This window comes from Balearica regulorum, chromosome 10, assembly GCF_011004875.1.
Source record: "Balearica regulorum gibbericeps isolate bBalReg1 chromosome 10, bBalReg1.pri, whole genome shotgun sequence".
In the NCBI taxonomy this organism is placed as follows: Eukaryota; Metazoa; Chordata; class Aves; order Gruiformes; family Gruidae; genus Balearica; species Balearica regulorum.
Window position 1 is genome coordinate 22,615,435 of NC_046193.1, and position 26,988 is coordinate 22,642,422.

Genomic DNA, 26,988 nt, shown 5'->3' on the forward strand with positions numbered 1-26,988 from the left:
CCCAGCGTGCAGCTCCAGCCGCACACTTGAAAATCCCATCTTCGTGGGAAAAACGTAGTAGTCCAATTCTTTTTTTCTTAAGTGCGTTATTTCTGTGAAATAAAAATATTGTAGTAATATGCTAGCCAGTCATGCTCAGATTAAAGGTCTAATTTGGTAGGTTAAATACTGCTTTTGTGCAGAAAAAGTAGGAATTCATACAACTTTTAACATTGGATCTGACTGTTTCTTTTATTCATAAGCCCTGGAGACAAAGCCTAGGTAATAAAGAACGGTAAAGCTCTGCATGCTGCAGGAGAGTGATTCAATTGTTTGGCTAGTGGAGCAGTACGGCTGCATGCAGAGAATGAGCTGGTTTAGCTCGCCATGTTTTAGGCAAGAAGTTTGTGTGAGAATTAACTTTATAAGACCAGAGAGCAAGCCTGTATTCAGGGAAAAATGCCTTGCCTTACCCGATTGCTTGTAAAGAAAAACCTGATCATTTAAAAATACCTCTTTACTAAGACTTTCTTCTTATTCATGTTCGTTCTTTACAAAGTTTTTCCAATTAGGGCTCAGATTTCTGTTAAAACAAAGGCTGTCCAAAGAAAACATTTAGACTTTTGGGGGAATTACCCACTTAAATGCTAGCACTGTTTCTTCCAAGGACTCCGTGTTCATCCCTGCTTGAACAAACCGGGCTAGTATTCTGCAAGTAGCCAATTTGATTTCTAGTCATTGTGTTTTCTCTAAAGGGTACTCGGCTTTAGGTTGTGTGCTGGGGGGGAAAAAAAAGCCTCCGATGCCTTGACATGCTGTAGAGGCATCAAGAACTGGCTGCAGATCCTGCCTTTGCAAGCGTATCCACCTACTCATGAATCCCAGAAACTTACGCCGAAGCTGCAGGAGGGGAGATGGAGATGAGATGTGAGGCAGCAATCCTTCCCTGGGAGGGTGCTGAGGCCCTGGCACAGGGTGCCCAGAGAAGCTGTGGCTGCCCCTGGCTCCCTGGCAGGGTTCAAGGCCAGGTTGGATGGGGCTTTGGGCAACCTGGGCTAGTGGAGGGTGTCCCTGCCCATGGCAGGGGGTGGCACTGGATGGGCTGGGAGGTCCCTGCCCACCCAAACCAGGCTGGGGTTCTAAATGGGGAGGATTGGCCTCCCTAAGGAAGAATAGTAGTGTGAAGTCAGCTAAGTATCTCCAAAAGGTTATTCACAAAGGTAGGAACATAAACACTGCCTGACTTTGAGTGCACTTCGTCCCATCGGAAAGTATTTCTCTCTCAACTGAGTACAGAGGATCCTTAAAGCTAGGCAGTATGAATGCTCTTTTCCTCCTTTTCTCCGCGAGATCCACAAGCTGCGTATTTTTCATGTGTTCTAGCTGAATCTGCCGTTCTGTCGCTCTTTATTCTGAAGGCAGGGTCTTGCGGACGGTGGGTACCTCAGGTTCAGTCCCGCTGAAAGCAGTAGGATGGCATGTTCAATACTGAAGAGTTGTGTTCCCGCTCCGTAGCCTGTGAGATGCTCTGGGGGACAGAAAATTAGGAGCTCGATCTATGCTGGCTGAGACAGCAACAGACATTCCCTGGGGCAGTTTCTCACAGTGCAGCAGGGTCTTGGTTTCTACATTTTTTTTTCCTTCCCCTTGTTCAGCCATCTAACATTGTCCTTCTGCCCCCCGTGCCTCATTCCTCCTTTTTTCCTTTGTGTTTATTGCCTTTGGATCAAGAAGCTAAAGCTGGTATAAACCTAGCTATAATCAGAATGAATGCTGTGCCACAGCCAGAGAGCATTTTGTTTCATCGCTTTCGGTATTATCCATTACTTTTGCTTTTTTTTTTTTTTTTCCTGGAGGGAAGGCACGAGCTCCCATTTCTGTAGCATCAACCTTTCTGCATTCTGACAAGTTAATCAAAAGTCAGGATACTAAATGAGCAATCAGTTGAAATGTGCTGAATCACTGTCACCTTTAGTCTGCATTCATAGACAGCATTTTCCTTTTTTAGCTTAGCCTTCAATTGAATCTGGCAATTTCTCAGTCTGTTTGCCTTAAAAGACTTATTAGTCTGACGCAGGCATGAGAGGCAATCAGTTAACGGCACTCCTCTGCAGGCTTGCAGAAAAGACCTTGCTGGTTCCATGGTCCCATGCATCTTGTTCGTCTGAGGGGTTTTTCGCCTTTCAAGTGAAGTGGTTTGTAACCTGCTAGAGTTAAGCTAGACAGGAGTTGTCCTGCTGAAACTTGGAGGAAAAGGAAGTGGTAGTATCCATCCATTTTTACAGTGCGCCACTGGGAACACACTGACAAACAGCGTCTGAGTCACTGGGAAATTGTTTTTCATTAATTGTCCTTGTTTGTTTTCGTTGGGTTTGTTGGGTTTTTTTTTTCATTTGGAATACAGGAGAGAGGAAACATGTTTAATCCATGCTGAGAAATCTGGCATTTCATTAGAGGAGCTGCTCCGAATCAGCAGCTTTAAGCAGGGATTACAATAATTATGTGGGAAGAAATGCAGTTGAGAGAATTGCATCTCAAGACGCCTTCCTTCAAGGCATGCAGTCAGGTGCCTCCTTGCTGCTTGCGCAGGCGGTGCTGCTGTGAAGCCAGAGCCAGGGAATCGCTGCTTCTGTTTGGAGAAAGGTCTCGGGAGGAGAGAGCCTGGAGTGATGGTTAGCAGTGAAATGGAGCAGGGAGGCTAGGAGGAAAGCCTCCGGGCTCAGGAGAGCTTTCTGATCCGCAGTGAATGGCCTATTCCGTGTTGGGTTTCAGTGCTCTAATGGATGCACTCTGTTTATTGCTGCTTGTCTTCTATAAAATTTGAAGCCAACAAGCTCCTCAAGAGAGCAGCGCATTGCAAGCAAGCCCTGAAAAAGGCTTAAATTGCTTGTCCAGGCTCCGCTGAAATTAGAGCAATATACTATGCAGTGCAATTGCGGGTTGATGAACTTAATAAAATGTTATGATCCAAACATCAGTTTGCATGGATTTTTTTTTTTTTTTTCCCCTTCCCTCCCGGTTTTGACACTCTCCTCGCAGAATTTCTTACGCTGCCAGAACAACAAGACAAACTACAACTTGGTGTGCGAGACACTGCAGTTTCTGGACTGTATCTGTGGAAGCACAACTGGTGGACTTGGACTTCTTGGTCTGTATATAAATGAGAAAAATGTAGCGCTGATCAACCAGACGCTGGAAAGTTTGACCGAGTACTGTCAGGGGCCTTGCCACGAGAACCAGGTAATACATCCCTAGCTGTAAAAAGCATCACCCTTTCTCCCTACACCCGCGGCGCGTGATCTGCTGGGCTTGGCTGTCAGTCTGCTAGACTTGTGTTGTCTGACAACGCTGCTCGCTTTACTTGCCTGACAAAGGGGTTTTGGTTTTGAGGTTTTTTCCCCCCATAATAAACTCATAATAATCAACTTCTCTTTCTCGAGGCCCCCTCTGAGGAGTTGAACCACTCAAAGCAGTAGAGATTTTTCTGCTTTGCTAGGATTTAAGTTGTTTTATTAGACTCGACAGACAGGGTGAGTGGGGAATTTTGAGCTTGAAATACTTCACAGTAAAAATGTTGCTAAAGCCAAGCTCTGTTGCCTGTTGTAAATGAAGCCAGAAATGTGCCCTCCCGGGCTGATGGGAGAAGGTGGAGCTCTGTAGCTTCGTTAATGAAGATGATAACCATGCTGAGGTTGTTTTCAGACAGTCTTGTGTGTAGAACGAGGTGCATGTCACTGCTTGCACGGGGACGTGGCGGTGGTTCCCCATGAGCACGGTCAGGTGTTGGTGAGGACCACCAAGTGTCTGCTGGGAGCTGAAGCAGCCTCTGTCCAGCTCCTGTCCAAAAACTGTACTCACTGTCCATGGTACATTCTGCTCCAAGCAGGAATAACTCTTTGGTGGTGGTGGTTTAAGTAACCATGTTACTGAGAAGGCATGACTGAATAACGACAATAATCCTGTCGGGTTAAAGCAGTTACTGACCCACAGCTGGACTTGGTCTGCTCTGTGCCTCGAAGGTTGAATAATCAGCAAGGAATATGGGAAGACACTGCACAAGCAGGAGTTTTTAGGTGCTCAAGAATTACAGTTTGCCCCAGTGGGAAGGATCAGAGGGCAGGGGCAGCTGTGCTTTTCCACTCCACCTTCCCACAGGTTGTACAGCCATGTTTTAGAGCAGCATTGCCGGTTAGTCAGGCCCATTTCTTCTGCTTTTGGTCTAAATGTGACTCTTGCTATAACTGTTTCAATGAGGCAAATGAAGCCTGAAAGTCTACAGTAAACCATACTAAGAGATAGCTACCCAAACTCTGGCCACTCTATGGCATTGACTCACCAAATAACATGTGTGGTGTGTTAGAGAAGCTTTTCCCGTTGGGCTGGCATGACCTGGGAAGTCCTGTGCTCCAGGGACGGGTGTCACCCTTCTAACAAGCAAATCTCTGCACTTACAAACATGGATGTCTGCTTATTTTCTCCATTTGCATGGAGACCGTTGTATGGTACAGAAAGACTGGAATATGACTCTTCAAAAAGTCCTCAAGAATATCTGTGCTTTGAAGTGCCTTCTCTTTGTGCACTCAAATGTAATTTACAGCAAAGCTAAACAATAACATAGTGGGGGTGACCAATGTTCAGATGAAATCGTATCTATGCAAGAGGATGCTTGAGGCTGCACACGTCGGTTCACAACTGGCAGTTCCTCTCCGTTACCCGGATCGGGTGGATTAACAACCTTTAGATATAGGTATGGATCTTTGCAGTGGAGCTCAACGACAGAGCAGGGCTCTGGATGTTGAAGCCAGCAAGCTGCTGTGGTTTGTATGTTTTAGTTATAGACCATTATAAAAGCAGGGTTAAAAGGTAAGCAAAAAGGTTGTGGAAATTCACATTCTTCAGTTAGACAGGACTGAAGTAGGTGTTGATTGGCACATCCAAAATAAAGAAAATTCTCCCTAATCTTAGCAAAACAGCATTCTTCCTTAGCTATGTGCTCAGGCTGGACGCTTTGGCACGGAAATGCTTCGTTTATCAACTGCGTTGCTTTTTGCTTCCTGAGGCTGGGTGGTTTCGGTAGGATGTGCCATGGCTGAAGATAGGAAAAGCTTGAAACAAAATGCCTTAATCTCTTGTTATTCCACTGACGGGAGTTTTGCGTTCAGTTATCCATCTCAAACAGCTTACAAGGTGATGAAAGAGATGACTCCTCTGGCTGGGTCACTAGCCTAGGCTGCATTTTTAGTGTAGACAATTAGTGAAGTTTGGTGAATTTTCTTTGGACAGAACTGCATTGCTACTCATGAGTCCAACGGTATTGACATCATCACAGCATTAATTCTCAATGACATCAACCCTTTGGGGAAGAAGAGGATGGACCTTGTGTTGGAACTGAAGGCAAGTGACTCTTTTGTGCATTCCACGTTAACAGTAAGATGAAACATAAATTTTATTGTTGGAATTATGTGGGTGTCTATTATATCCCAATATTCATAAGTGCTGAAAAATTACATGCATCAGCGAGCTGGAGGCAATGCCCAAAGATTGTTTGTCACAGGTATTTCATCTTTTAAGTGATAATGTGGAGCCACCACTTTTCAGACAGGGGAGATGCTGGCAGTCAGGATATGCTGAGGAATCCTGAAATAATTTCCTGTTAAAAATTTAAAGCCGATGAAAACTTCTCTGTTAGTGGTGAGCTTTTCCACATACAATGGCAGTGAAATTTCTTGTGCTACATCTAGTTTCCTAAGACTTTATTGCTGTTGTTTAATCACTTGATGTTTAATCATCAAGAATTTTTTAGGGCTGTTCATATTAATGCTGAAATAATTACCCTGGTATTGGTTTCAAAATGCACTAGCAGGTTGTCTTCTAGCAACGGTAGTCGCAGAGCACTCCTGCTTCAGCATATGTTTCAGAAATATTTCCTTTCTGACTTATTGTCCTGTCTTATAGTGCAATGTCTAGTTGTTTTCCGTTGCCGACTCACACCATTATTATGGGTAATGTGGGTTTTTTATTATTCTAAATAAAAAATGCTTTTAGACTCAATTAGCATTATACTTCAAAATTAAATACTTTTATTGGGTTTTATTGTCAGTCATGATGGATTTTAATCTTAATTGTTCGTATTAAAGTAGTCTGGTGCCTTGTGGTAGTTTCCCATTTCCTCCCTCTATTTCTTGGCATGAGCAGGTCGCAGAGTAATTTTCAGTTAAAAGCAGCGAAGCACGTCTGTGTCTTCAGCCTTGGCTGTCCTTTGATTTAATCAACAGTATTTTGGAGCTGAGAGCTTGTAGTAATGCTGCAGTATCTTTAAAACAAGACAAAATAATACACAGGAGCTTGAAACCTCAGCATTTTAGAAATCTGAACCTTAACTTGGGTTAATTTGGCCCCCAATAAGTAGAGTTTGGGAAATAAACTCATAAAAATACTACTAAGTTGTATATCTCCATAATTAGAGGAGAGGGAGTGCTGGGCAAGGTGAGGCTGTAGGAGTCCTGGCTGGGAGGCTGTGCCTTGCCCGTGGCTCGTGTTTGCACAAACTGGGTATCTCAGCAGGGATGGAAGCACTCGAGCTGGGTACCCTCGTTTTTTTGACTCCCGGCAGTGATTGCCGTTGTTTTTCCCTCCCTTCAGAACAACGCTTCAAAACTGCTCTTGGCGATCATGGAGAGCAGGCACGACAGTGAGAATGCAGAGCGGATCCTCTACAACATGAGACCCAAAGAGCTGGTGAGTCCCTGGGTCACTCCCTTCATGCCAGGGACAGCAGGCACTGGTCATGGCACTGGGGAGACTGGGGTGGCCGCGACCACCCCAAACATGCTGCAAGAGGTCTGTGCATGGATCGATGGAAGACCTTTCGAGGTCTGGAAGACCTTTCAAGGATTTGATTGAATGAGTGCAATATCTGTAGGGGACGGGTCTGTCTAGTTCCCAGGCAGCACAAGCGATTAGGGAAGCCACGCTGAACGCTATGGAGGTGACATTCAGCATCCCGCATAAGGTAGGGAAGGAGCATCATCTGATGCTTTGGAATTCACGTGTAGAAGCCATTTGCACAAGAGACAGAGAAATGAAAATTTCTTGTGATGTAAAAGCTGTTCAGTAGACTGTAACAGGCTTTGGGGCTGGTTAATGTATTAACTGGTAAAAACACAAACAGGAGATTCAAAGTACAGCTGGAAACTCTGTCGACTTGTCTCGGTGCACGTAGCTGTGGCAGAGGCCAGAGGTCGGAACGTGATGCAGCGTGCTGCGAGGGCGGCCCAGAATATATTACCTAGGGAGGAACGTGAAGCTTAGTTTGTTGTGTCAATGAGCTGGGCTGAAGGTGCTGAGTTCAGGTCCCCTGTTTTATCCCAGATGTTGAGAAGCCCACTGACCTTCCCCTTGAACGTATATGCTCAGCTCCCTTTCACCGCCGTCAGAGTGCCACGTGTATACTGGCCTTAGCGGACTTCAGCCCTCAGCCTGAGCTGTCTCTTCCTTGGCCCCTGTCTCTCTCTCTAGGTGGAAGTGATAAAGAAGGCTTATCTGCAGGGAGAAGTAGAATTTGAGGATGGAGAGAATGGGGAAGATCTTGCAGCATCTCCGAGGAACGTGGGACACAACATTTATATATTGGCTCATCAGGTAGAATTTCACCTGCAGCTTTTGTAGCACCAAGTGTCACAAACTGTGGATAGCAAGAGGTCTGCTTTTCCCTGAAACTGTTGTAATGGCTAACCTCTGGGACAAACTCACTGCACGGTCCCTTTTTATCAGAGCAAATTCCAATCCTTAAAAGAATCAGAAAAGAAAATTCTATAAGAAAATTCTTGGAGATTTCTTTTATAATAGGGAGCAGGCAGGCTCTTGACTAAGCTTCCGAAGACATGTGATTCAAGTTCTTGGCAGTACCGGGGAGCAATGCATTATTTTTCAGCCATATCAAAGGTTACTTTATACTCCCAAAGAAATTGTACTCATGGATCCCTTAAACCATAACCAGAAATCTCTCTCCACTCTTACACTTCTTGTCACATTCTCTCAATGTTGGAGCCAGTCAGGTTTGTTGTATTGATACGATGTGGTGTTTGAAAGGTAAAAGACCAAGGGGGGAAAAAATAATAATCTAGATCTGTTTAATATATTGATGCTGCATATATCACTCCATTTGAGACTTCTTGTTCCTTCAGCATCTGAGAAGAAAACCCATCGCTATGCTGTAGGATGAATTCAGAGCATCCAGAAGCATTTTTGGAGCAGTGCTCCCTGCATCTGCTTTTCAACTGATGCAAATTTTCTCTTCCATCGCTGCCTAGATATTTGTGTGATTAGCACACCTTTGAATTAGGGTGGGTGTGGAGGGATAGACCCAGTGTGAATGTTCAAAAGTTTCCCAAGTCAGGTGAAGGATGGGAGAGGATGGGTAAAAGTGGAGTACAACGCAGATATTAAAAAAATACATATTTGAATCATTCTGACTTGCTCCCAAAATAGAGCTGCAGGGTGTCTGGTTGGAATAGAACAAGCCTTCTGTCAACTTTGCCCTTTCTTAGCAGCTGACTACATACTATTTCTTTTTTTATGCCAAAAATCAGAAATTTAATATCATAGAGAGACATCTGGTGTCTCCCACTCCCTTTGCATTCCTTTATTTTAGTTGGCTCGTCATAACAAAGAGCTGCAGAACATGCTGAAGCCGGGAGGTCAGATAGAGGGAGACGAGGCTCTGGAGTTCTACGCCAAGCACACGGCACAGATTGAGGTACGGGGAAACCGGTGGCTGCCGGGAGGTGGAGGCGGGGGGGGGAAATATTCCGCTGCGGAAAGTGCTGCTTGGAAGAAACGGTGGAGATAAGCACCGGTTACATTATAAGTGATATTTTGATTGAACTGACTACCTGTGTGTGGACTCTCATCTTTGACATAAGAATATATATGTACTTATTTTTTTATTTTATTTTTTGACAGCCGCTGGGGGGGAGCTATTTTTGAGCTGTCATGTGTGGGCTTTAAGATGGAGCTGAGCAGAGCTCTCTTGGCAGGGGGAAGTGTAACTTCGCTTCTGTTACATTTTGGCCAGGACTATTGCTGAATCCATGAAGTTAGCGATAGCTTTTGCCATTCTTTCTGTATTAAAATGACAGTTTGGCCTGATGCACTATCTAAGATGCTTTTTTAAAAGTAAAACACGCACAAATACGGAGAGTTCACAAAACTCTCTAATAAGCAATAGAAATATAACTATTATTCCTCATACTTGCCTGTGCGATGTGTAGCTAAAATTTGCTAAGATTCTTCAAGCTGATTGCTCTGAAATTCAGCACAGCTTTGGTGCAGGATTCACGGGGCCCCTTGGAAATCCCACCTAAGCACAGTATTGCCAGGATAAGACCACAGCATAGAAATTATCAGTCTTGGAGCTAAATGTAGGCCTGCTTTGAAAGGTAGATTAAATGAAGTCTCTATCAAGTTGGTGTTCTATGCAAGTGTGTCCAAGTTTCTACGTGTAGCTCGTTTGAAAGGGGAGGAAAAAAACGCAGACAAACCAAGAAATAAAAGCGTGTAAAAACTAGGAAGATCTCTAATAAGGCTGCTGTTCAGATTGTCAGGTCAGACCGTACCATGGAGCAAATCGTCTTCCCCGTGCCCAGTATATGTGAATTCCTCACGAAGGAGTCCAAGCTGCGGATATATTACACCACGGAGAGGGATGAACAAGGCAGCAAGATCAATGACTTCTTCATGAAATCAGAAGACCTCTTTAATGAGATGAACTGGCAAAAGAAATTGCGAGGTAGGTTGGTGTTGCCAGTGTGGTTGTGTGGAGTGTTACCAGCAGAGCGCTGAGGTCAGGTTTTTGGAGTTTGAAACATTGACTTGGTAGCAGATGGTTCCCCAGGGTGGCAGCAACCTTGATAATTGTTTGAAAGAGTCTGCTCCTCTGCACGATGGCAACATGCTGTAATGAAGTCAAGCTTAAAGCAAGAGCAATATGGACCAACTGGAGGGGATCCAGGGGAGAGTGGTAAGAAGGATCACAGGTCGTCTTTTTTAAGATCCAAGAGGAAGGAACAAATTTGTGGAGGCTTAGCTTAAATGAGAAGGCATTTGGTGGCAGGGAGAAATGGAGAGGACACAGCTGAGGAAAGCAGTGGTCTGTTCTTCCCCTGCGCTGGGTACACGAAGCGGTTCCCTTGCATTGCAAGGAGTCAGGCTGGGTAATGCAGCACGGACGTAGGGCATCTCCAGCAATGGAAGCATGTAAGAACAGGTTAAACACGCATTTCCCAGTAATAGTAGAAGTAGAAATCGTCCTCTCTTTGGGCAAGGAATAGAGTGGCAGATGGGCTGATTAAGTCCCTTCCAGCCCTGTGATGCTAAAATATCTGAAAGCAAGCATTTTCGAGCACTGCTTTTCCCTCTGAGGTTCCCACTGGCAGCTAGGAAAACCTTTAAGATTATATTTTAATTCATACAGTGCTACCACTTCCCCCAGTAAACTTTCTAACTCATTTGCTTAATTTTTTTTTTAAATTGATTGGTTGTTTTGCTGAAGGGGAAATGTTGCATAGGAGGCTCAGCTTCAGTGGGCAGTGATGAGTGGTTAGAATTTACCAACAACGACCCTCTGAAATGCGAGAGATAAAGCAGTTATTTCCTGCTCAAGTCAACATCTGCCATCTGATAGCACTGTTGTTCCCCATGTTTGAATCAGTTAAACTCCAGTTACTGGCGCAAGAGCACAGGCTAGTCCAGAACAAATGTGAGAGCGGACGAGCGCTGTACAGCTGCATGCTGCCGTGGCCACCGAAACCTGCCTGCTGGGCCAGGCAATCCATGCCAGTGTGGCTAGCAAAGGTTGTGTGTCCCCCCGCCCTTTTTTTTTTTTTTCCTGGTACTCAGTCAGCGTTGCACGTCATAGGAAAAAAAAAAATGAGGTGAGAAGGGACCTCTTGACCTTCCTCATTGTGAAAATTATTTTTTTATAAAATTATTTCCCTCGTTGCAACCTCTGACGGTTGCGTTTTGCCCTCTCACTGCGCACCTCCAAGGAGAGCCTGGACTCTTTCCAGTTTGTTTTTAGGATGCATATGCATAGTTCGCACTAGAGCTGATGATGTGTTACACATTTGGTAACGGAAATTCAATATTTGCTTCTGATTGTTGGGATGTATGTGTATATATATGTGTTAATAGATCTTGTAACAGAGAAAAGAATTGTAATAGTATTATTTAAAATTGTCGGAGCCAGGTACAGATAAGACCACCTGAAACTTGGTCAGCTCTACTGAAATATTTTTCATGCGTATGAATACTAAATAGCGTGGAGCTATTTCCACTGAACAACGGATTAGTACTTCTGACAGCACCAAAATCCCCAGGAAGCTGCTTCCTAAAATGAATTCTAAGAACTCTACAACAATATGGAATATTTGACATCCTAAACAAATGGGCAACTTTCTTTGACAGCATCCATGTATTCCGTTAGATTTTGTTGTTCAAGTTATTTTAATTGTCTTTGAGGCTATCTCCAGGCAAGCTGTGAAGACATCCATAATTAACAACAGAACACAAATTAATCAAGATGCACCCACAGAAGTGGAGAATATTTCTTTTTTCTTTAAGGAACTGGAATCATTTAGTCTGTCTCCTAATATTCTGGTCTTGTTCAGCCTCTGGGTGATACTCTGTGTTTATACAATTGTTTCTCACATTTTAAGTACCGGATTGTGTTTTCAAGACGTGACGGGCTGGCTGCGCTCAGGTATGCCACTTACTGTTGATTCAAACCTGGGAAAGACTTTTTTTAAAAGTCTTATAAAGACCCACGTATTCCCCCCTTCAGCTCACGGTGGTAGCCCATAATCTGAGCAACCTTGAGCCTCCTCAGGTCTTAATTAAGCATTAAAATGAGCCTGCCAAAACCAGGCAGAAGTGCTACACTGGGCAGATAGTCTGTGCCCATCCCCAAAGGAAGGTTTAAAGTAAATCCTGGAACTTTATAATGACCCTTCGTATAACAATTTCCTACAAGTTAATTCAACCTGCTTACAAATTCTTCCAGTTAAGATGAAATTGAGAACAGAAATAATACAGAAATTGGTGTATCCTATATTTGAAACATTGCTACATTGCATTTCAGTGAGGCTTAACGTGTGCCTGGCTAATTAGGTGCAACGAAGCTTGTATCCTTACAGTGACAGGGTACCTTTTTGTAGTCCTTTCCTTTGCATTCAGCTGTTCAATACATTTGCTTTTTATGTGCATTTCAACTCAGTATAATGAGGCATTGTATAATTCTTTTAACCCAACTTTTTTTGCTTAGGATGCTAGACGAGGTAATTTGCTGAAGAGAGGTGGTGGCTACTGTGAGGCTCAGAATTGCTGCATTCATTAATTTACTCTTCTTTTCAGCTCCAGACTTTGCATTTTCATCTTTTCCCTAAATTTCACTGTGAGCTTCTTTTCCTTTACCCTCTGATACCCGTGCATGTTACCTGCTCCCAACAGGGACAAACATTAGTTCCTTCCCTTCTTTGAGACCATTTTTAATAGATTTATAATTTTTTTGCCTCTCTAGATTTCAGGAGTACACGACTTGCTGTACAATAAGCCTGCAGGAGCTAAAATCAGGGGGATTTTGCCTTGATGCAGAGGGAATTACTGTAAGGCAGCTCCTTAGCTGTCCTTCTCATCTTCTGGTCCTCAGCCACTTCAGAAAAGGAATCTTTTTGCTTTCTGTGCCTCTTCATTCAAGCTGCAGAGATTATTACAATTAAGAATCTTTTTGAAAAGTATTTATATAGTGTTAAGAATTTAAAATGTGCAGCTGTTTGACTGTACGCTTAGCTCTGTGCAGATGTGCTTCTGTCCTTTGCCCGCAGGGCGGAGGGAGTTTTTATTCTGGGGCTATATCAGGCTGTTATCAGCTCGAAGTAAAGTTGTCTTACTTGCTTGGCAGCTAGTCCTAAACATTTTAGCTTTATTGCTATCTCGCTACGCTGCATTTTGTGTCCTAATTGTCCACCTCGCACTGTCTTCGCTGTGTTATTTCTGGCTTGCTACAGCGGAAAAGAAGTTTGAAGGTGGGCAGCATCTCGTGTAGGTGAGCTGCTGGCAGCAGCATAACCGGGAGGGATGGGGCTGAATCTCGCCGTAAATATCGTGTACAAATTCTCTTCCTCCTAATTGTTCTTTGTGTGACTCTGAGTAGAAAGTATATTATTAGGGGGAACCCAAAGTCCTTGACCTTGGGAATTTCTGAACTCATTCTCCTGCTGCCACTAAATCAATTAATGTTTGAAAATACTTTCCTTTTTAACATGAGTCCTTTGCCTTAAAGCACCATCTAGGAAACTGGAAGTACCCCAAAGATAGAGAGTAATCAAATAAACTTCAGAATAAGCCATGACTATTACTGCTGTTGATGCTGTGCTTTTGTGCAAACTGAAAATAAACTGAGTTTTGATGGAGATTAATCTTTTATATAGAACTCTTATTTTTTCAATTGCTCCATTAAAAAGAATTATTTTTCTCTTTTGCAGCTCAACCTTTCCTATACTGGTGTGCTCGCAACATGTCCTTCTGGAGCAGTATTTCCTTTAACCTGGCTGTCCTTATGAACCTGCTCGTGGCATTTTTCTACCCATTCAAAGGAATTCGAGGAGGTACCAATATTTTAATATACAAAAATACGTGAACAAATAAGGTGTAATGAGCCAAAATATGTCCCCCACTTGTGTCTCTGCATCCCTGTTTACTTCAGTGCGGATAGCAGAAAAGAAATTGGCTTTATTTTAATTTCCTTGATTTAAATTGTGCTGCTGTTATGAGTTACTTTTTCTTGAGGCATTTGTAAGGAAAATGTAGAGCCATGCTTTTTCCTAGGGGAAAAAATTATCAAAGACAGACATCCACCTTTAATTACTTGACTGTTCTACTTTGGTTTAAAGTTCTGTAATTAAGTATTGAACTAAAAAATATGAGAAATGTTGCTTTGTTGTTTCCTTGAGCTTGCGTTTTATTAACGCCACTTCCCATAAAACTTTTGTGGTTGCGTAGCACTTCAGGAGGCCCCCGGGTCTTGGGGTTGGGCGAGTGAGATGACCCTGCGTTGGGAGGTGAGGCGTACGGGGCGATGTGACCTGCCGTGTGCCGTTAGAGATTGCTGGAGGGTGCAGGAAAAGAGCCCATCTCCCCTCTGCTACTCTCTCTCCTAGGAGTCCCTTACTCCTGCGAGCACTTAGAGCAGGGTGGTCCTAGGGAGTGAGCAGCAGCGTGCCAGCTGGGTCCCCTGGCTTGGGAGCAACCTGCCGCTCCGAGGTTCCTTCCCATCTTGCTATCGTTTCTAATGTAAAGTATGGGTCAACACATGAGGTTCATGTGGGATTGCACAATCTTGCTGTAATAGGTCTCATGGAAGTTGGTTTTGATCCAGACACTGGGTTTGTGTGGCACTGATGGTTCTTAGAGCCACGTCAGTAAATATTCCCGGTGGAGTCCTGGTGAGATTTGGCTGCCCTTCCTTAGATCCATCCTCTCCCAAGAGACGCACCCCAGGGCAGGTCGAGGGGAGGATTCATGTCAGCAAGAATCAGGAAATCTGGAGAAATACAATACTCTGGCGAATGCCTTTATCGTGCTTATCGATTGCAAAGCTGGTGTAAAGGAAATACATAGGTAGGAGCTTTTGCCACGTCCATGTCAGCTGGAGTCAATATGGACCCCAGCAGTAAAACCTCCTCCTGCAGAGGGTGATTCATGCTCAAGCCTTCACTTCCCTTTCTTTGAGATTCATAATGCAACAGGGCCAGTTAGATGCTTATCTTTTCCTATTGAACTTCCCTCTGCGTCTTTCTCCCGTTCATTGCGAACTACAGAACCCAGAGACAATGCAGCTCAGAGACAGCAGTGCCCTGAACCGCAGGCGATTATCAGCTGAGCTCTGCGTGTGCGGCATAAAAGCCTCTTCACCCTTTGTGCAGCTCACCAGTCCATTTAGATGGAGGAGAGCCGTAGCTTTGTCCAAGTAGCAGCTTATGGTCGCGGTGGGCGTGGAAAACTTGTGTTTAGGGGTTCTGCATCCTGATAAAGCCTGTCAGAAGGTACTGGATATTTTACACCAAAATCTGGTGTTCCCGAGAGGGGGGAGAGTGTAGTTACCTTCTGGAACATCAGGCTGTGGTTTTGGCCGCTGTACCTCTGCATCGCACCCTGCGTCAGCAGACCATGGGGCTGCCCCGATCCTCTTCTGGCTGGCAGTTGGTTGAAAGGTTTTAACAGGCATGAAGAGCAACTGAATTTTCTATCTCTAGTTTCAAGGATCACAGGTTAAAATTTAAAAGCTCTATTTATGGCTGCTAGGAAAGCTGGTAATTAAATGAGGTCGTTGAGGTTACAAGTTGCAAGACTGGGGGGGATCAGTTGGCATTTTGAAGATGCCCTACCCTGCATATTTGAAATACTTTATTTATCAGGTAACATTTTGATAAAATCTCTTCCTCTGCTAGTTACAATCAAAAATGGAAGATAAATAAATACACGTATATTTTAGCTTTTCAGAAAAATCAGACCATTTGGGGGAAGTTGTCAGCATCTTGAATTGCTCAGGCCACGGTGAACTGAGCAGCCAACGAGCATCTGACTGTAGCAGAAGCTGTAAAACTTCTGACTTGAGCAGAAACAAAACCAGATTCCTGGAATTCGGTACTGGAATGGTGAGAATTCCAGTGTCAGGGAGAGCTTCGTACCGGGTCCTCCTGCCAGCAGTCATGGAACGGGCTCCGCGTGCTCGCAGCAAGGCTTCCACGTTGGGTTGGGTGCGGGCGCTGGATGCCCAGCGACTGCTGGCTTGGTGAGCTGCCTTTGCCAAGGGCAGGGACACTGCTCCCCGTTTGCTCCCGGTCTCTCCCCGTCCCTGGGGAGGAGAGACGAGCCTGTGCCCTGAGCCCCGCTCTTCCCGGGTGCCGTTAAGGGCTCAGCGTCGTGACATCCCACTCCTCAGCCTGATGAGCAGCCTGTGGCGTCGGGCCTTTCCGACGTGGGTGTTACAGTTGAAGACTTCATTAACTCTAGTTATTTTTGCAGGCCTGCTGGGAAGCGCCGAAACTTGTGAAAGCAAATATATTCGTGTGCTGTGGATGGTTGTAGTAGCTGGGATGTTCAGACACCTGCGCAGGTGCAGGCAGGATCCTGCAGGATCTGCCTCTCGCGGCAATTCCCAAGTCATTCCTAAATGAGCTTCTGCATGGGTTTTGTGTTTGTTTTTTTTTTCCTCTCCCTCTCGGTGCTGTTTATCGTTCCCACTCGGGTGACTCCGTTTTGAGCTCTGCACCTTTTGCTGTTTGACAGCTCAAGTAGCGGTGGCTGCGTTGCTCTGGGATCCCAAACTCCCTTCAGACAGTGGAAACATCTGTTCAACTTTACGCTTATTAAGTTTTAATTTCCATCTATCCTCTGCTGTCTTTATTAATCTACAGTGATTTGGAAGAAAATTAAATGGCTGCTTGTGGTAGTCAGATGAGAGTAATATTTCCTAAGCCTTCGGAGTTTGGGCAGGGGCGGGGGGGAAGCCCTCAGACACGACAGCCCTCTGAGTACGTGTTTGCAGAAGGACAGCAGAGCGCTATGAAATTTGGGGGAGTCTTGCCTTTTTGTCTGCTGAGGTACCCAGTTGCTTGAAGAAAAGCGTATTTTTTTTAATGTCAGTTTTAAGAAAAAGATGTCTTTTATATTCTGCATAAATCCAGGGTAAATGGTATTTTCAGCTGAGTATTTTTTTATGGCTCTTTCAGAGAAGCGTATTTTTAGCAACACGGGCTGATGTTATGTAAGCAGACAGTCTCATGGGACAGTCTAAATAGAACCAGAAATAGCAAGAGATGACAAAAACTGGTACGAGGTTTTTGACCAAAAGCATAATAGGAGAATCTGCTGTGGCTCTGGACCTGGAGGAGGGTTGTCTGTCCCCACCTACCCGTTCAGCGCCTCTGCAGAACGCACTAGCAGAATGCCTGCCCTTTTCTGCATTCAAGGTGTATAAGTAATGAACACTAAAGTGAAGAATCCTATAACACTGGCGCTTATCATTTACATAATGCTTCAGTAACGAGTTTGTAATTAAAATCTGCTGAAGGCATTGGGCTCAGATGTTCCTCTTACTGCTTTGAAATCAGTGATGTCTGAACATGAGGCTTAATGATGCTCTACCAAAGATAAGATAAAATGGCGTTTATTTGGTTAGTTTAGGTTTGGTTTGGTTATACAAAGTATTGAAGTGGGGTTTGGTTTTTTTCCTCTTCACCCTAGGTACACTGGAGCCCCACTTGTCAGGCTTGCTGTGGACAGCTATGCTGATATCTCTGGCCATCGTTATAGCTCTTCCGAAGCCCCACGGCATCCGAGCCTTAATCGCGTCTACAATATTACGACTAATATTTTCAGTTGGTTTACAACCTACTTTATTTCTTCTGGGTGCATTCAACGTAAGTATTGAGTAGGCTTTTTTGAAGTTCTCTTGCATCTTATGTAAGGGTTTCTTACCTGCTCCTGAAGATGACAGGCAAAAATAGCCTGGGCCATTGTGGGGGAACTGGTGGGAGGAGTAATTCCCTCTCTGGACTGTTGCTAGCAGCAGTGCTTTGCTGCCGTTCGTTTAATGCTGGTTCCCCAGACTGGAGACCTCTACGCTTTCACTCAGTTTTGCCACAGCCTAGTAAAAGCTCCCACCCCAGCCAGAAATGTAAAGAAGTCTGTGACCCCAAAGTACTCGGTTGTTCGCTCAAACCCGTCTCCTGCTCAGCGACTAAGCTACAGTATTTTCGGGGTTGTGTAAGATTCACTAAACAATGCGTTTCCCAAATGCCTGTCTGCAGTCTACCTGCCAGCCAAGAGCTGATGCTAAGCAGTTTTGCTACAGTAATGTGTGGACTGAGCGTGTAAGCTGAGCCACCAGAGAACTTCATTAACGCTCAAACCCGGATACTTGTGGTCTCTTGTGGCAAGTAAGCCAAAAGTGTTTCTCTCTGACTGAGTCAGCAGGAGCTGTGCAAAGATGTGTCCTCTCAAAGTCTTTGCCTTTATTACGAAGTGCCCAGCTCTCAAGCCCATCGTTTAATAGCGCTCCTTGTCTTCAAAATACGCGCCGTGCGCTGCAGAATCAGAGTTGCGTCGTGAGGGTGGGTGGTGGTGTTGGTAATTGTAGCGTTCAGCAGGTTCCAGGTAAGTGGAAGGCAGCTTTCCTTTGGCGTTGGTGGCCGGTGCTACACAGGAGGATTGCTGGGTGCGTGATCCGGGAGTGAATTGCCGAGGGAATCTGGAGCACTTGCTTATTAGCAACTGGGGGAGTTTCAGAAGCGTAAGGCTTGCTCTAGGCTAGAGAGTTATCTGACTGCAGAAAGTGCATGCTTAGAACAGGGGCTTGGGGTTTGGGGTTGGGTTTTTTTTAGGAAGGTTTGCCTCTCACACTGGGGAGTGTTTTTACTTTCTTCTTTAAATCTTAGTCTTGACGCCCTTCGGTAACAAGCTGGAGACAGGAGTCGGTGCACACATTTTATTGGACACGTGCAGTTTTAGTTTCTGAGACAGCCAGAAACACAACAGAAAGCAGGTTTTGACTGACGTGCAAAGCACTGTCGTGTAACAGGCAATTCAGCATGGTTGTTGATATCATCATGGAGCCGAGTGATCTCCAGCTTTGAAAAATTGCCTTTCTTTCCTGAGAGCCAAATGTTGTAACTAATTCACGGTTAATCTTTCCTTAGGTTTGTAATAAAATCATTTTTCTGATGAGTTTTGTGGGTAACTGTGGAACCTTCACTAGAGGATACAAGGCAATGATCATGGACGTAGAGTTTCTTTATCACCTGCTGTACCTTCTGATTTGTGCTCTGGGGCTCTTCGTACACGAATTCTTTTACAGTTTGTTGGTAGGTATTTACTTTGCCCTCAGCATGTTTTTCTGTCTGTGCGTTCGTAAAGTCCCGTCTCAGGCAGATCTAGATGTGTCATGTACCACTTGCTCTCCGGTTTACTACTGGGAAGCTGCTGTGCAGGCACCCTGAGAACTGCACGCTGGAGATCTTGCTTGGGAGGAGTGATGGTGGGAGGCTACGGGACTCCTGCCACATCTCTTCTGATTTGTACGGACAAGTGGAGCCTTCCCTGTTCTTCTCAAGTGTATTATACAAGACGTGGTTAAGGTTAAATTTAGTTAAAATTGCTCATTATAGTAAATGTGTATGCTGTTGCAATGAAGGTATTTTGCATTTCTGTGTTACTCCTCAGGCTCCAAAAGTACAGGTTTTCTAGGTTACATGTATTGCTTGGGACCCTGCTCTGACATCCAAGATAATAAAACAATGTAAAATGTCGTGATTCCAAGTAATATCAGTACCTGGTGAAGGTTTAAGCTGCCTTAAGGTCATATAAGCTCTTACAGGAGGGGGATGAAAAAAATCATTGAAAAATCTAGCCATAGAAATGTGAGCTGAGCAGTAGGCGCTTTTGGAGTTACTATGCTATGAGTAAGAGGCACACACTCTTTAAGATGGTTTACTTCATTATTGTCAATAACTACAACATAGTTTCCGTGCTTTTTGAGCAGTTAGTGTCTCCTTAGCCGTAGCTAGGCTCCAGACCTCGTGCGACTGACGCAGATGCCTGGCATACGTGGTTTTTCTTTTTGGGGTGGAGTTCATCTTGCACGGCACGATACTTATAAGAATAAGCACTGAAGGAGTAAGTCTAGTGTTGGTGGAGAAAATGTGTCACACTTAAAGCAAACCTTAAATCCCATTCAGAACACTCTGGGTTTGTCCCTTTGTTTGATGCTTGCTACGTCCTCTGGTAACTGAATTGGTTATTTTCTGTATTTGTGTAGGTCCAGTTTAACAAATACCTGTTCTCTCATTGTCAACCAGCATAGCCAGCAACCTGGTGAATTGTCACAGACCAGAGGAGTGAAAAATGAAGGAAACATCTGTAAAGAAATTTAAACAAAGAATTTGGGCCAAAATATTGCTCATTTAATTGACATTCAATAAACAAAAATAAATAGCTAATTGCATTTTGAAATGAGCTGTTTTGAGACTGTGATGGGACAGATAGTACTAATAAAAAAAATACAACACTGTGTTACCAGCTTGACGTTTAAAGCACGCGTTGTATATCTGTCTAGAATACCTGCCCTCGCGCCAGGCGGGGGCTTCCTCCCTTGCTGCCGCTCAGGACCGGAGTCCGTGAAGTGCAGATGCAGAGGAGGGTACAGCTGCCTCCATTCTTCACGTTTCAAAGGGCATGGCACAAGGCCAGTTCAGTGGGGGTGAGGGACCCCATTTCCCTCGCCTCCTGCTATATTTTTCTTTCAGATAAATATAAAAGGGAAAAACAAAATGCTCTTTAAAACATCAAGCTGGTATCGTTAACGTGCTGCCCCGCGTCATGCCAACGTGTAGCGTGCCCCCAGCGGTACTGGTAGTGCGTGTGAGAAACAGCCTTTGCTTTCGTTCATTGTCCTCCAGCTCTTTGACTTGGTGTACCGAGAAGAGACCTTGCTGAACGTCATCAAGAGCGTCACTCGGAATGGGCGTTCCATCATCCTGACTGCTGTTCTCGCTCTCATCTTGGTCTACCTGTTCTCCATAGTGGGGTACCTCTTCTTCAAAGATGACTTTATCCTGGAAGTAGACAAGCTCCCTAATGAAACGTTATTGCCAGGTGACTCAATTTAATGGTTTGTGTTGAAGAAAGTAATGGGCTTTTGTTCCCCGGGGCGTGCCAAGTGTCTACCGCCTTTTACAAGACATACTGATTATCTCACCAGTTTGACAATTTCTTTCTTACAAAGGACACTATTGAAATAGAAAATAAATTTTTTAAAAAGCCAAACTGCTTGGGGCAAATGGGTACCCCCGTATTTTTCAAAACGCTGCAATCTGCTGCAGCATGACGAGGGCTGGGAGGAGGAACCCCTGGAGATAGCGCTTAGGCTCTTCTGCACACGGTTGAGATTTCTCCCCTCGCTGTTTGCTAAAACAGTTGAGATTATCTAATTCAGCTACACCTACTCCCTCCCCCAGTTTAATTACAAGCAGACTTTAGGTAGGCCATCGTGGAGAAGGCTCTGCACTGGGAGAATTCAGTTCTGCCTCGGTTTGCCAGATAGCGAACGCTTATATTGGCTTTTAATGGTGGGGGGTAGTTTCAGCATAACAAAAATTAGTATTTTGTCCGAAATAACAGACTGAGTATAAACAAAGGCTATCAAAGAAATGCTCCTGTGAAGTAGAGGTTTATCTCTAACTCTGGTTTGCTCATAGTTTTTATAGACTGTATTAACCTCCCTCAAATACTTGCTACAGTTTAAATTCTGTAGCAGACTTCTCTGTGCTGACCTTAGGTTGTTTATTGGAAGTTAAAATTCGGGGGTTTTTTCCCTACCCTGCAGCATCAAACAACTCGGTGGGTGGGAAGCACAGAAATGAAATTTGTTACAGAGGTTTGGGGTTTGCCTTGGTTTTTCCTCTGACACTTGAGCTATTCAGACAAGTATCATTTGACATTCCCACTATTTTTTCTAATTTTACTGCCAACCCTGTGAGAGACCCAAACCTCACTGACCCTGTTATTTCACGTTTCCATGCAGCTAGAGAAACGCCAAAGACTTATTACTATGTGGCCGTAGGTTTGTTTTGATACTTGGAAGGCATTGAAAGGCAAGTTCTCAAGGCACCTTGAAAATTCACTGTGCACTAGAACACAGTATTTTCCCAACAATTTCAATTGCTCTTTTAATTTTGGAGCTAATGCAAAATAAATGCACAGCTTTGGTCTTTAATTCATAGCAATGAGAATTTTATGTTTGAATTAAAAATCATTAAATGTGTGAATCAAAGTACTGTGCCCTTCTAAACTCTAGGATAATACACTATTCTAAATCTGCCTACTGACTGCACACTGAACATGATGTGGTACCTTAATATGTAAGAAGTAATCTTGCAAAACATACAAAACGTTAAACTATCCATTTCATTCATCACCTTTAGATCGCACGGAACCAGGTGAGACCATGACCGGAGAGTTTCTCTATTCAGATGTATGCAAAGCAGGTGGCAGTGAAAACTGTTCTTCTATCATTCCTTCAGACCGTAAGTATCTGCTGTTGAATTCATAACTCACACCCTGAGTTTTCACACTTTTTCTAGTTAAGCACCTTAAATTAAAAAAGTAATTAAAAAAAAATATGTAATAAATTGGGGAACAAAGCTATCGGGAGAGTATCTAACTTGAAAAAGGATTAATTTAGGCCAACAGCATAAATTACATTTATTACATGAAGTGATTAAACTGGAGAAACTTAGAACTAAACCACACTTTGATAAAACACCGTCATCCTCTTTCTACCTTATCAATTTCAGAAGGAAGTGATGCAGTTTACCTCTTTGCAAAGTTTATTATTTTAAAACATTAGGCTATTAAATGTGATCTCGGGGGATAATACCCTGTGAAATATGGAGCAGAACATCATTTATTGTCAGCATTATTCTATCTGGCTAACTAAGGAAACTGTTTTTAATATCATGGCAGGAAGTACTCAATGGATTAAGTAGACAGGGTAGGTTTGGGGGGTTTTGAGATCAAAAAAGTGCATGTGAGATATTATTTGCAGCATAATCGCCAGCCTCAGATCGGGTATTGAAATATTTCAGTTTTATTTTCTAGAAAATGTAATTTACTTCTTGGCGATTTATGATGCTGGCTGTGAGAGCCAGACAGAACATTACTATTTCTCATAGAAGTGGAGCTCTTATATGGTCAAATGTTTCAAAGGTCAATAATGGCCACGAGCCCGTGCTCGCAAGAGGAGATGGCTCTGTTTTGCTCAAGTGTCCTCTTTGATAAACTAAGATTCAACATTGATAGAAGAATAACTGGTTTATTCAGCTCTTGGAGGAGTCTGCTGCTTTGTCTTTGTATGCTCTGGCTGCAGAAAGGAAAACTCCAGAGATGGTTTTATATCGTAAATAATCAACCCGCTATCAGGGTCTTATGTGGCCTGGGATATTAACGATGCCCAAATCTCTGGCCATTTCTCTACCATCTTGGGGTTTGGCTATTTCGGGATTGCACAGGGATTTGTGCCCTTCTACAGTGTCCGTGGGAAGGTGGGATCCGCTCCTGAGCGTTTTTTGTGATGAAATGAAAGTCATGAGACTTTTAATGGGTACAGGGAGAGTATAGGAGATTCGGTAATTAATTCTAGCAGTTCTGCAGCTGAAAGGGTGAAGTTGGAGGCTTCAGCCAAATGGAGAGAGGGTCAAAAAAAGTGTGTTACTTTTTTAGTAAAATGCTGTTTCCATAAGCAGTGATATTTTAGCCATTTGAAAAATACAAGTCGAAGTTGCCATTTTGAGTGCAGCCCAAAGGCTGTGCAATCTGTTAGGCACCAAGGGAGAGTGTAAGAGGCAACACTTTGTCCTCTGAGCTGTCAAAAAGCTATGATTCTGTATAAACAGGCATCTGGTGATCTGAGCTATGCATGCTAACAGAAATGGAAAGAGATATTTAACCAAGTCAAAGACAGCAATTCAGGCACAAAAGAGAACTCTGCTGGTGGGGAGAGGAGGGCAGGCTGGAGCCAGAGCAGAGACCCGCAACGATGGTCGGCTCTTTGCAAGAGCTAAGGAGGTTTGCAACGCTGGCTGGAAGTCTGGCAGTTTCTGCAAAGGGGAGAGAGAGCATAACCGGCAAAGAATGGAGAGAATTATTTAAAACTGATCTTCTCGCCTTTGAAACGTGTCTTTGCTTGCTGTGTTAACAGAACTGATTGCTGAAGAAATGGAGGAAGAGAATAAAGAGCATACGTGCGAGACGTTACTGATGTGCATTGTTACTGTACTGAGTCATGGGCTCAGGAGTGGGGGTGGAGTAGGTGATGTGCTCAGGAAACCATCCAAAGAGGTAAATTATCACTGAATGGGGGAGGAAGAGTGATAACCATGTAGGGCTGGGGAGCTAGTTCTGCCGGGGAAAATGTGTATACACTCCCTTTAAACAGATGTAGGATACATCGCGACTAGAAGGGACCACACTTTGTCTCCGTCTAATATAGTTAAATCTCTGTAGTATCAGATTAAACAGCAGCCAGTTCAAACAAGCTTCTACCCATCCTTTTTTTAGGGCTTTTCTAGCTTGAGGGCTGTCCAGAATGGGGCCCAAAAGAAGAGAAATGGTGTGGCAGCAGTCTGTGCTTTGGGAGTTCAGGATCTGAAGAAATAAGATGTGTACAGGCTAGCAAAAGAGTAACACGAGGTAGCAGAATGAAAATGCAGGGGTAGCTGATACCGTGCTGGTGGCATGAGTTTCTGTGGGGAGCATCCCTAGGGAAAGGCAAGATAAGTAAACCAGGGAATGGATGAGAGGACAGGGACCAAGATGGGTTGGAGCTGGGAGTGTGGGATGGATGGATGGATGTTGTTTGGAGACATCTTCAGAGAGCCAGGACCAGTCACAGCAGCAGGCATTTGTCACAATACCCAAAGCTGCCCGTAGAGCTGCTGCTTTAGCCGATTGTCCCCATCTGAGTCTCAGGATGTCCTCCCTCTGGTCATTCCCCAAAACCACATTAGGGGCCAAAGGAGCAGTCTTGGTCAGAGCGAATGCTTTTCTGTATTGTCTGCAATTTCAAAGTGTTTTCTAATATTTAGCCTTAATTTTCAGCTTACAATGGTTTAAAAGTTACATAATTCTTAATAAAAGTTTGGCACCCAACTGGCAGGGTGATTCTGAAAATGGAGGTTAGGTATGCGGGTGCTCAGGCCTGCAGTAAATACGAAATGGGTACTGGGAAGTCCAGCTTCACGTCCGCATACGTGGTTGTTAGCATAAATGAAATGAATATGATGAAATTCCAGTAAAAGACTTTCTGGTCAACGCTAGTACTATATTGATCCGTAAGCAGATTAAAATAAGGATGTGATTTGGATGAGCTTGCAGGACGGGGGTGAGGAGAGAACGAATTTCAGTGCGAGTGAGAGAAGAGGCCAGACTTGGACACAGTGGGCAGGAAGGGCAGAGAGCAGCTCTGCAGAGGTCACATACTGGAAGCTGACTAATTTGGCTTTTATTTCAGTAATCTTGCATTTTAGTTTCACTTAATGTTTTGAGTTGTAAGTTAACATTGGAGATCATCAGAAATGGAGACTCTAAAGGGAGGGGTTGTTGGGGCAGCGTACTCTGCTGAACTGCAAAAGGCACGGTAAGGGTTCGGTGTGTGCGTATTTGGGTTGTTAATCATTAAAATATGTGTCTTGCAGGAACCTCTCTTTGCTGCTAGAGTGATATACGATCTGCTATTCTTCTTCATGGTCATCATCATTGTCCTTAACCTGATTTTTGGTGTGATCATTGACACTTTTGCTGATTTAAGGAGTGAAAAACAGAAGAAAGAAGAAATTTTAAAAACGACTTGCTTTATTTGTGGTAAGTGTAGAAACACACTTAAGAATAAGGGGTTACTCTGTCCAAGTCAGAGGTAGCTGCAGACTTGTGGGAAGCAGGAGTCTTGAGTTGCTGGCTGTTCCTGCCTTGCATTCCTCAGCTAGTTGATATTCTCGGGTACCACATGCATGGCAGGTTGGCAGCAGGAGGAGACAGGGAATGTATGCTCAGTATAACATTTTTTCCTAACTTCCTCAGTTTCTGTTTCTTTGTGCTACAAAGAATAGTTTCCTATTGGAATGGGAGAGATTTTTATAAACAGTCGGTTTTTTCCAAGGGTGCAGAGTGGTGAGTAGTGCCTGTGAAAGGTTTTCCCATCAGTAGATTGGGAATGAAGCTGCTGAGCCTTTCAGGCTGGTGCAGTTAAATGGGATGGTTATGCAGAAGTTGCATAACATACAGACTGACAGAAGTAACCTTTGGAAGTTTGCTGCGAAGCAAATGTTGCATTTGGTATCATTTTGCCTAAAAATAGGAGATGAGTTACAACATCCAACAAACTGATTGCATTTTTTTAACCAAAAGTTTTCTGCTATGTGTAGTAGGTGTGAGCAGTACTTGCTGTGCCTTCTTTCCTCTCCTCGCTGCATTGTGACCATTTGTTAGAGCGTTTATCCCTGTTACTCAGCGTTCAGTTAAGAACGATGGTGGCTGTGAAGTGCAGCAGACTGTAGGAACAAGTTTTGTTCTTAGTACCAGTTTGTAAATGCTAACGGTTATATATGTGTCACTCTCGTAGGTTTGGAAAGAGATAAGTTTGATAACAAGACAGTCACATTTGAAGAGCACATTAAAGAAGAGCACAATATGTGGCATTATTTGTGCTTTATTGTGTTAGTGAAAGTTAAAGATTCGACAGAATATACAGGACCAGAAAGTTATGTGGCAGAAATGATCAAGGTGAGTTTGGAGTTTTGGTTTTTTCCTAACTTAGACCAACCTACTGGTGTAGATGGTAGATACAGTATTCTGTATTTTATTTATTTTGTAAGCAAAAACTTGGAGTAAGACTTTTTCTACAACAATAGGCTTAATCCAATGCCTTTCCTTTTAGAAGCATCTTCTAAAGATAGTATACTTAAGATGTGCCTGGCACGGTAACTCGATAAAAGACACTGCGTCGATGGCAGCACGTTGCGGCACGCTGCCGATGGACGGTGCGTGCAGGGGCACTCGTGGGAGCCGACGTGTGCTGCAGCACTGCCGTCACCCGGGGAGTTGCAGCTGCGTCCCTGCGGCTCCTCAGCCCCCGAAGCGCTTCCCTGCACTGCCGACGCGGGTGGCAGTGGGCAGGGACGGCGAGGTAGTCTCCGTGGGTTGGCATCGGGTGAAGATGCTCTTCTGGTTTGAGAGCTAATCATTAAGGGACAGTATTTTCAAGCTGTCGGAAGTGTCTTGAAGTAAAACAAACAGGTTATAACCTACCCCAGTATAAATATCTTAAACTGACTTGTAGGATTTGTTGTCATATGATTTTTAGCTTATTATTGTAAAAAAATAAAATTAATATCTACT

The 26,988-nt window shown here is 43.9% G+C and overlaps 1 protein-coding gene across 8 annotated transcripts in view; it reads left to right on the forward strand.

Moving 5' to 3' along the window:
- ITPR1 (inositol 1,4,5-trisphosphate receptor type 1) overlaps positions 1-26,988 on the forward strand; it is a 177,986-nt gene that overhangs the window by 134,069 nt on the left and 16,929 nt on the right. For 7 of the 8 annotated variants that reach the window (XM_075762494.1, XM_075762495.1, XM_075762498.1 and 4 more), the window contains 14 exons: positions 3,019-3,219; positions 5,263-5,373; positions 6,622-6,717; positions 7,498-7,620; positions 8,633-8,737; positions 9,577-9,769; positions 13,521-13,643; positions 17,284-17,459; positions 18,738-18,902; positions 20,496-20,691; positions 22,020-22,121; positions 23,795-23,934; positions 25,290-25,455; positions 26,213-26,373. In XM_075762494.1, coding sequence (XP_075618609.1) covers positions 3,019-3,219; positions 5,263-5,373; positions 6,622-6,717; positions 7,498-7,620; positions 8,633-8,737; positions 9,577-9,769; positions 13,521-13,643; positions 17,284-17,459; positions 18,738-18,902; positions 20,496-20,691; positions 22,020-22,121; positions 23,795-23,934; positions 25,290-25,455; positions 26,213-26,373 — 2,058 coding nt within the window. The remainder of the gene's footprint in view (positions 1-3,018; positions 3,220-5,262; positions 5,374-6,621; positions 6,718-7,497; positions 7,621-8,632; positions 8,738-9,576; positions 9,770-13,520; positions 13,644-17,283; positions 17,460-18,737; positions 18,903-20,495; positions 20,692-22,019; positions 22,122-23,794; positions 23,935-25,289; positions 25,456-26,212; positions 26,374-26,988) is intronic. The other variant, XM_075762499.1, reaches the window with a different exon arrangement.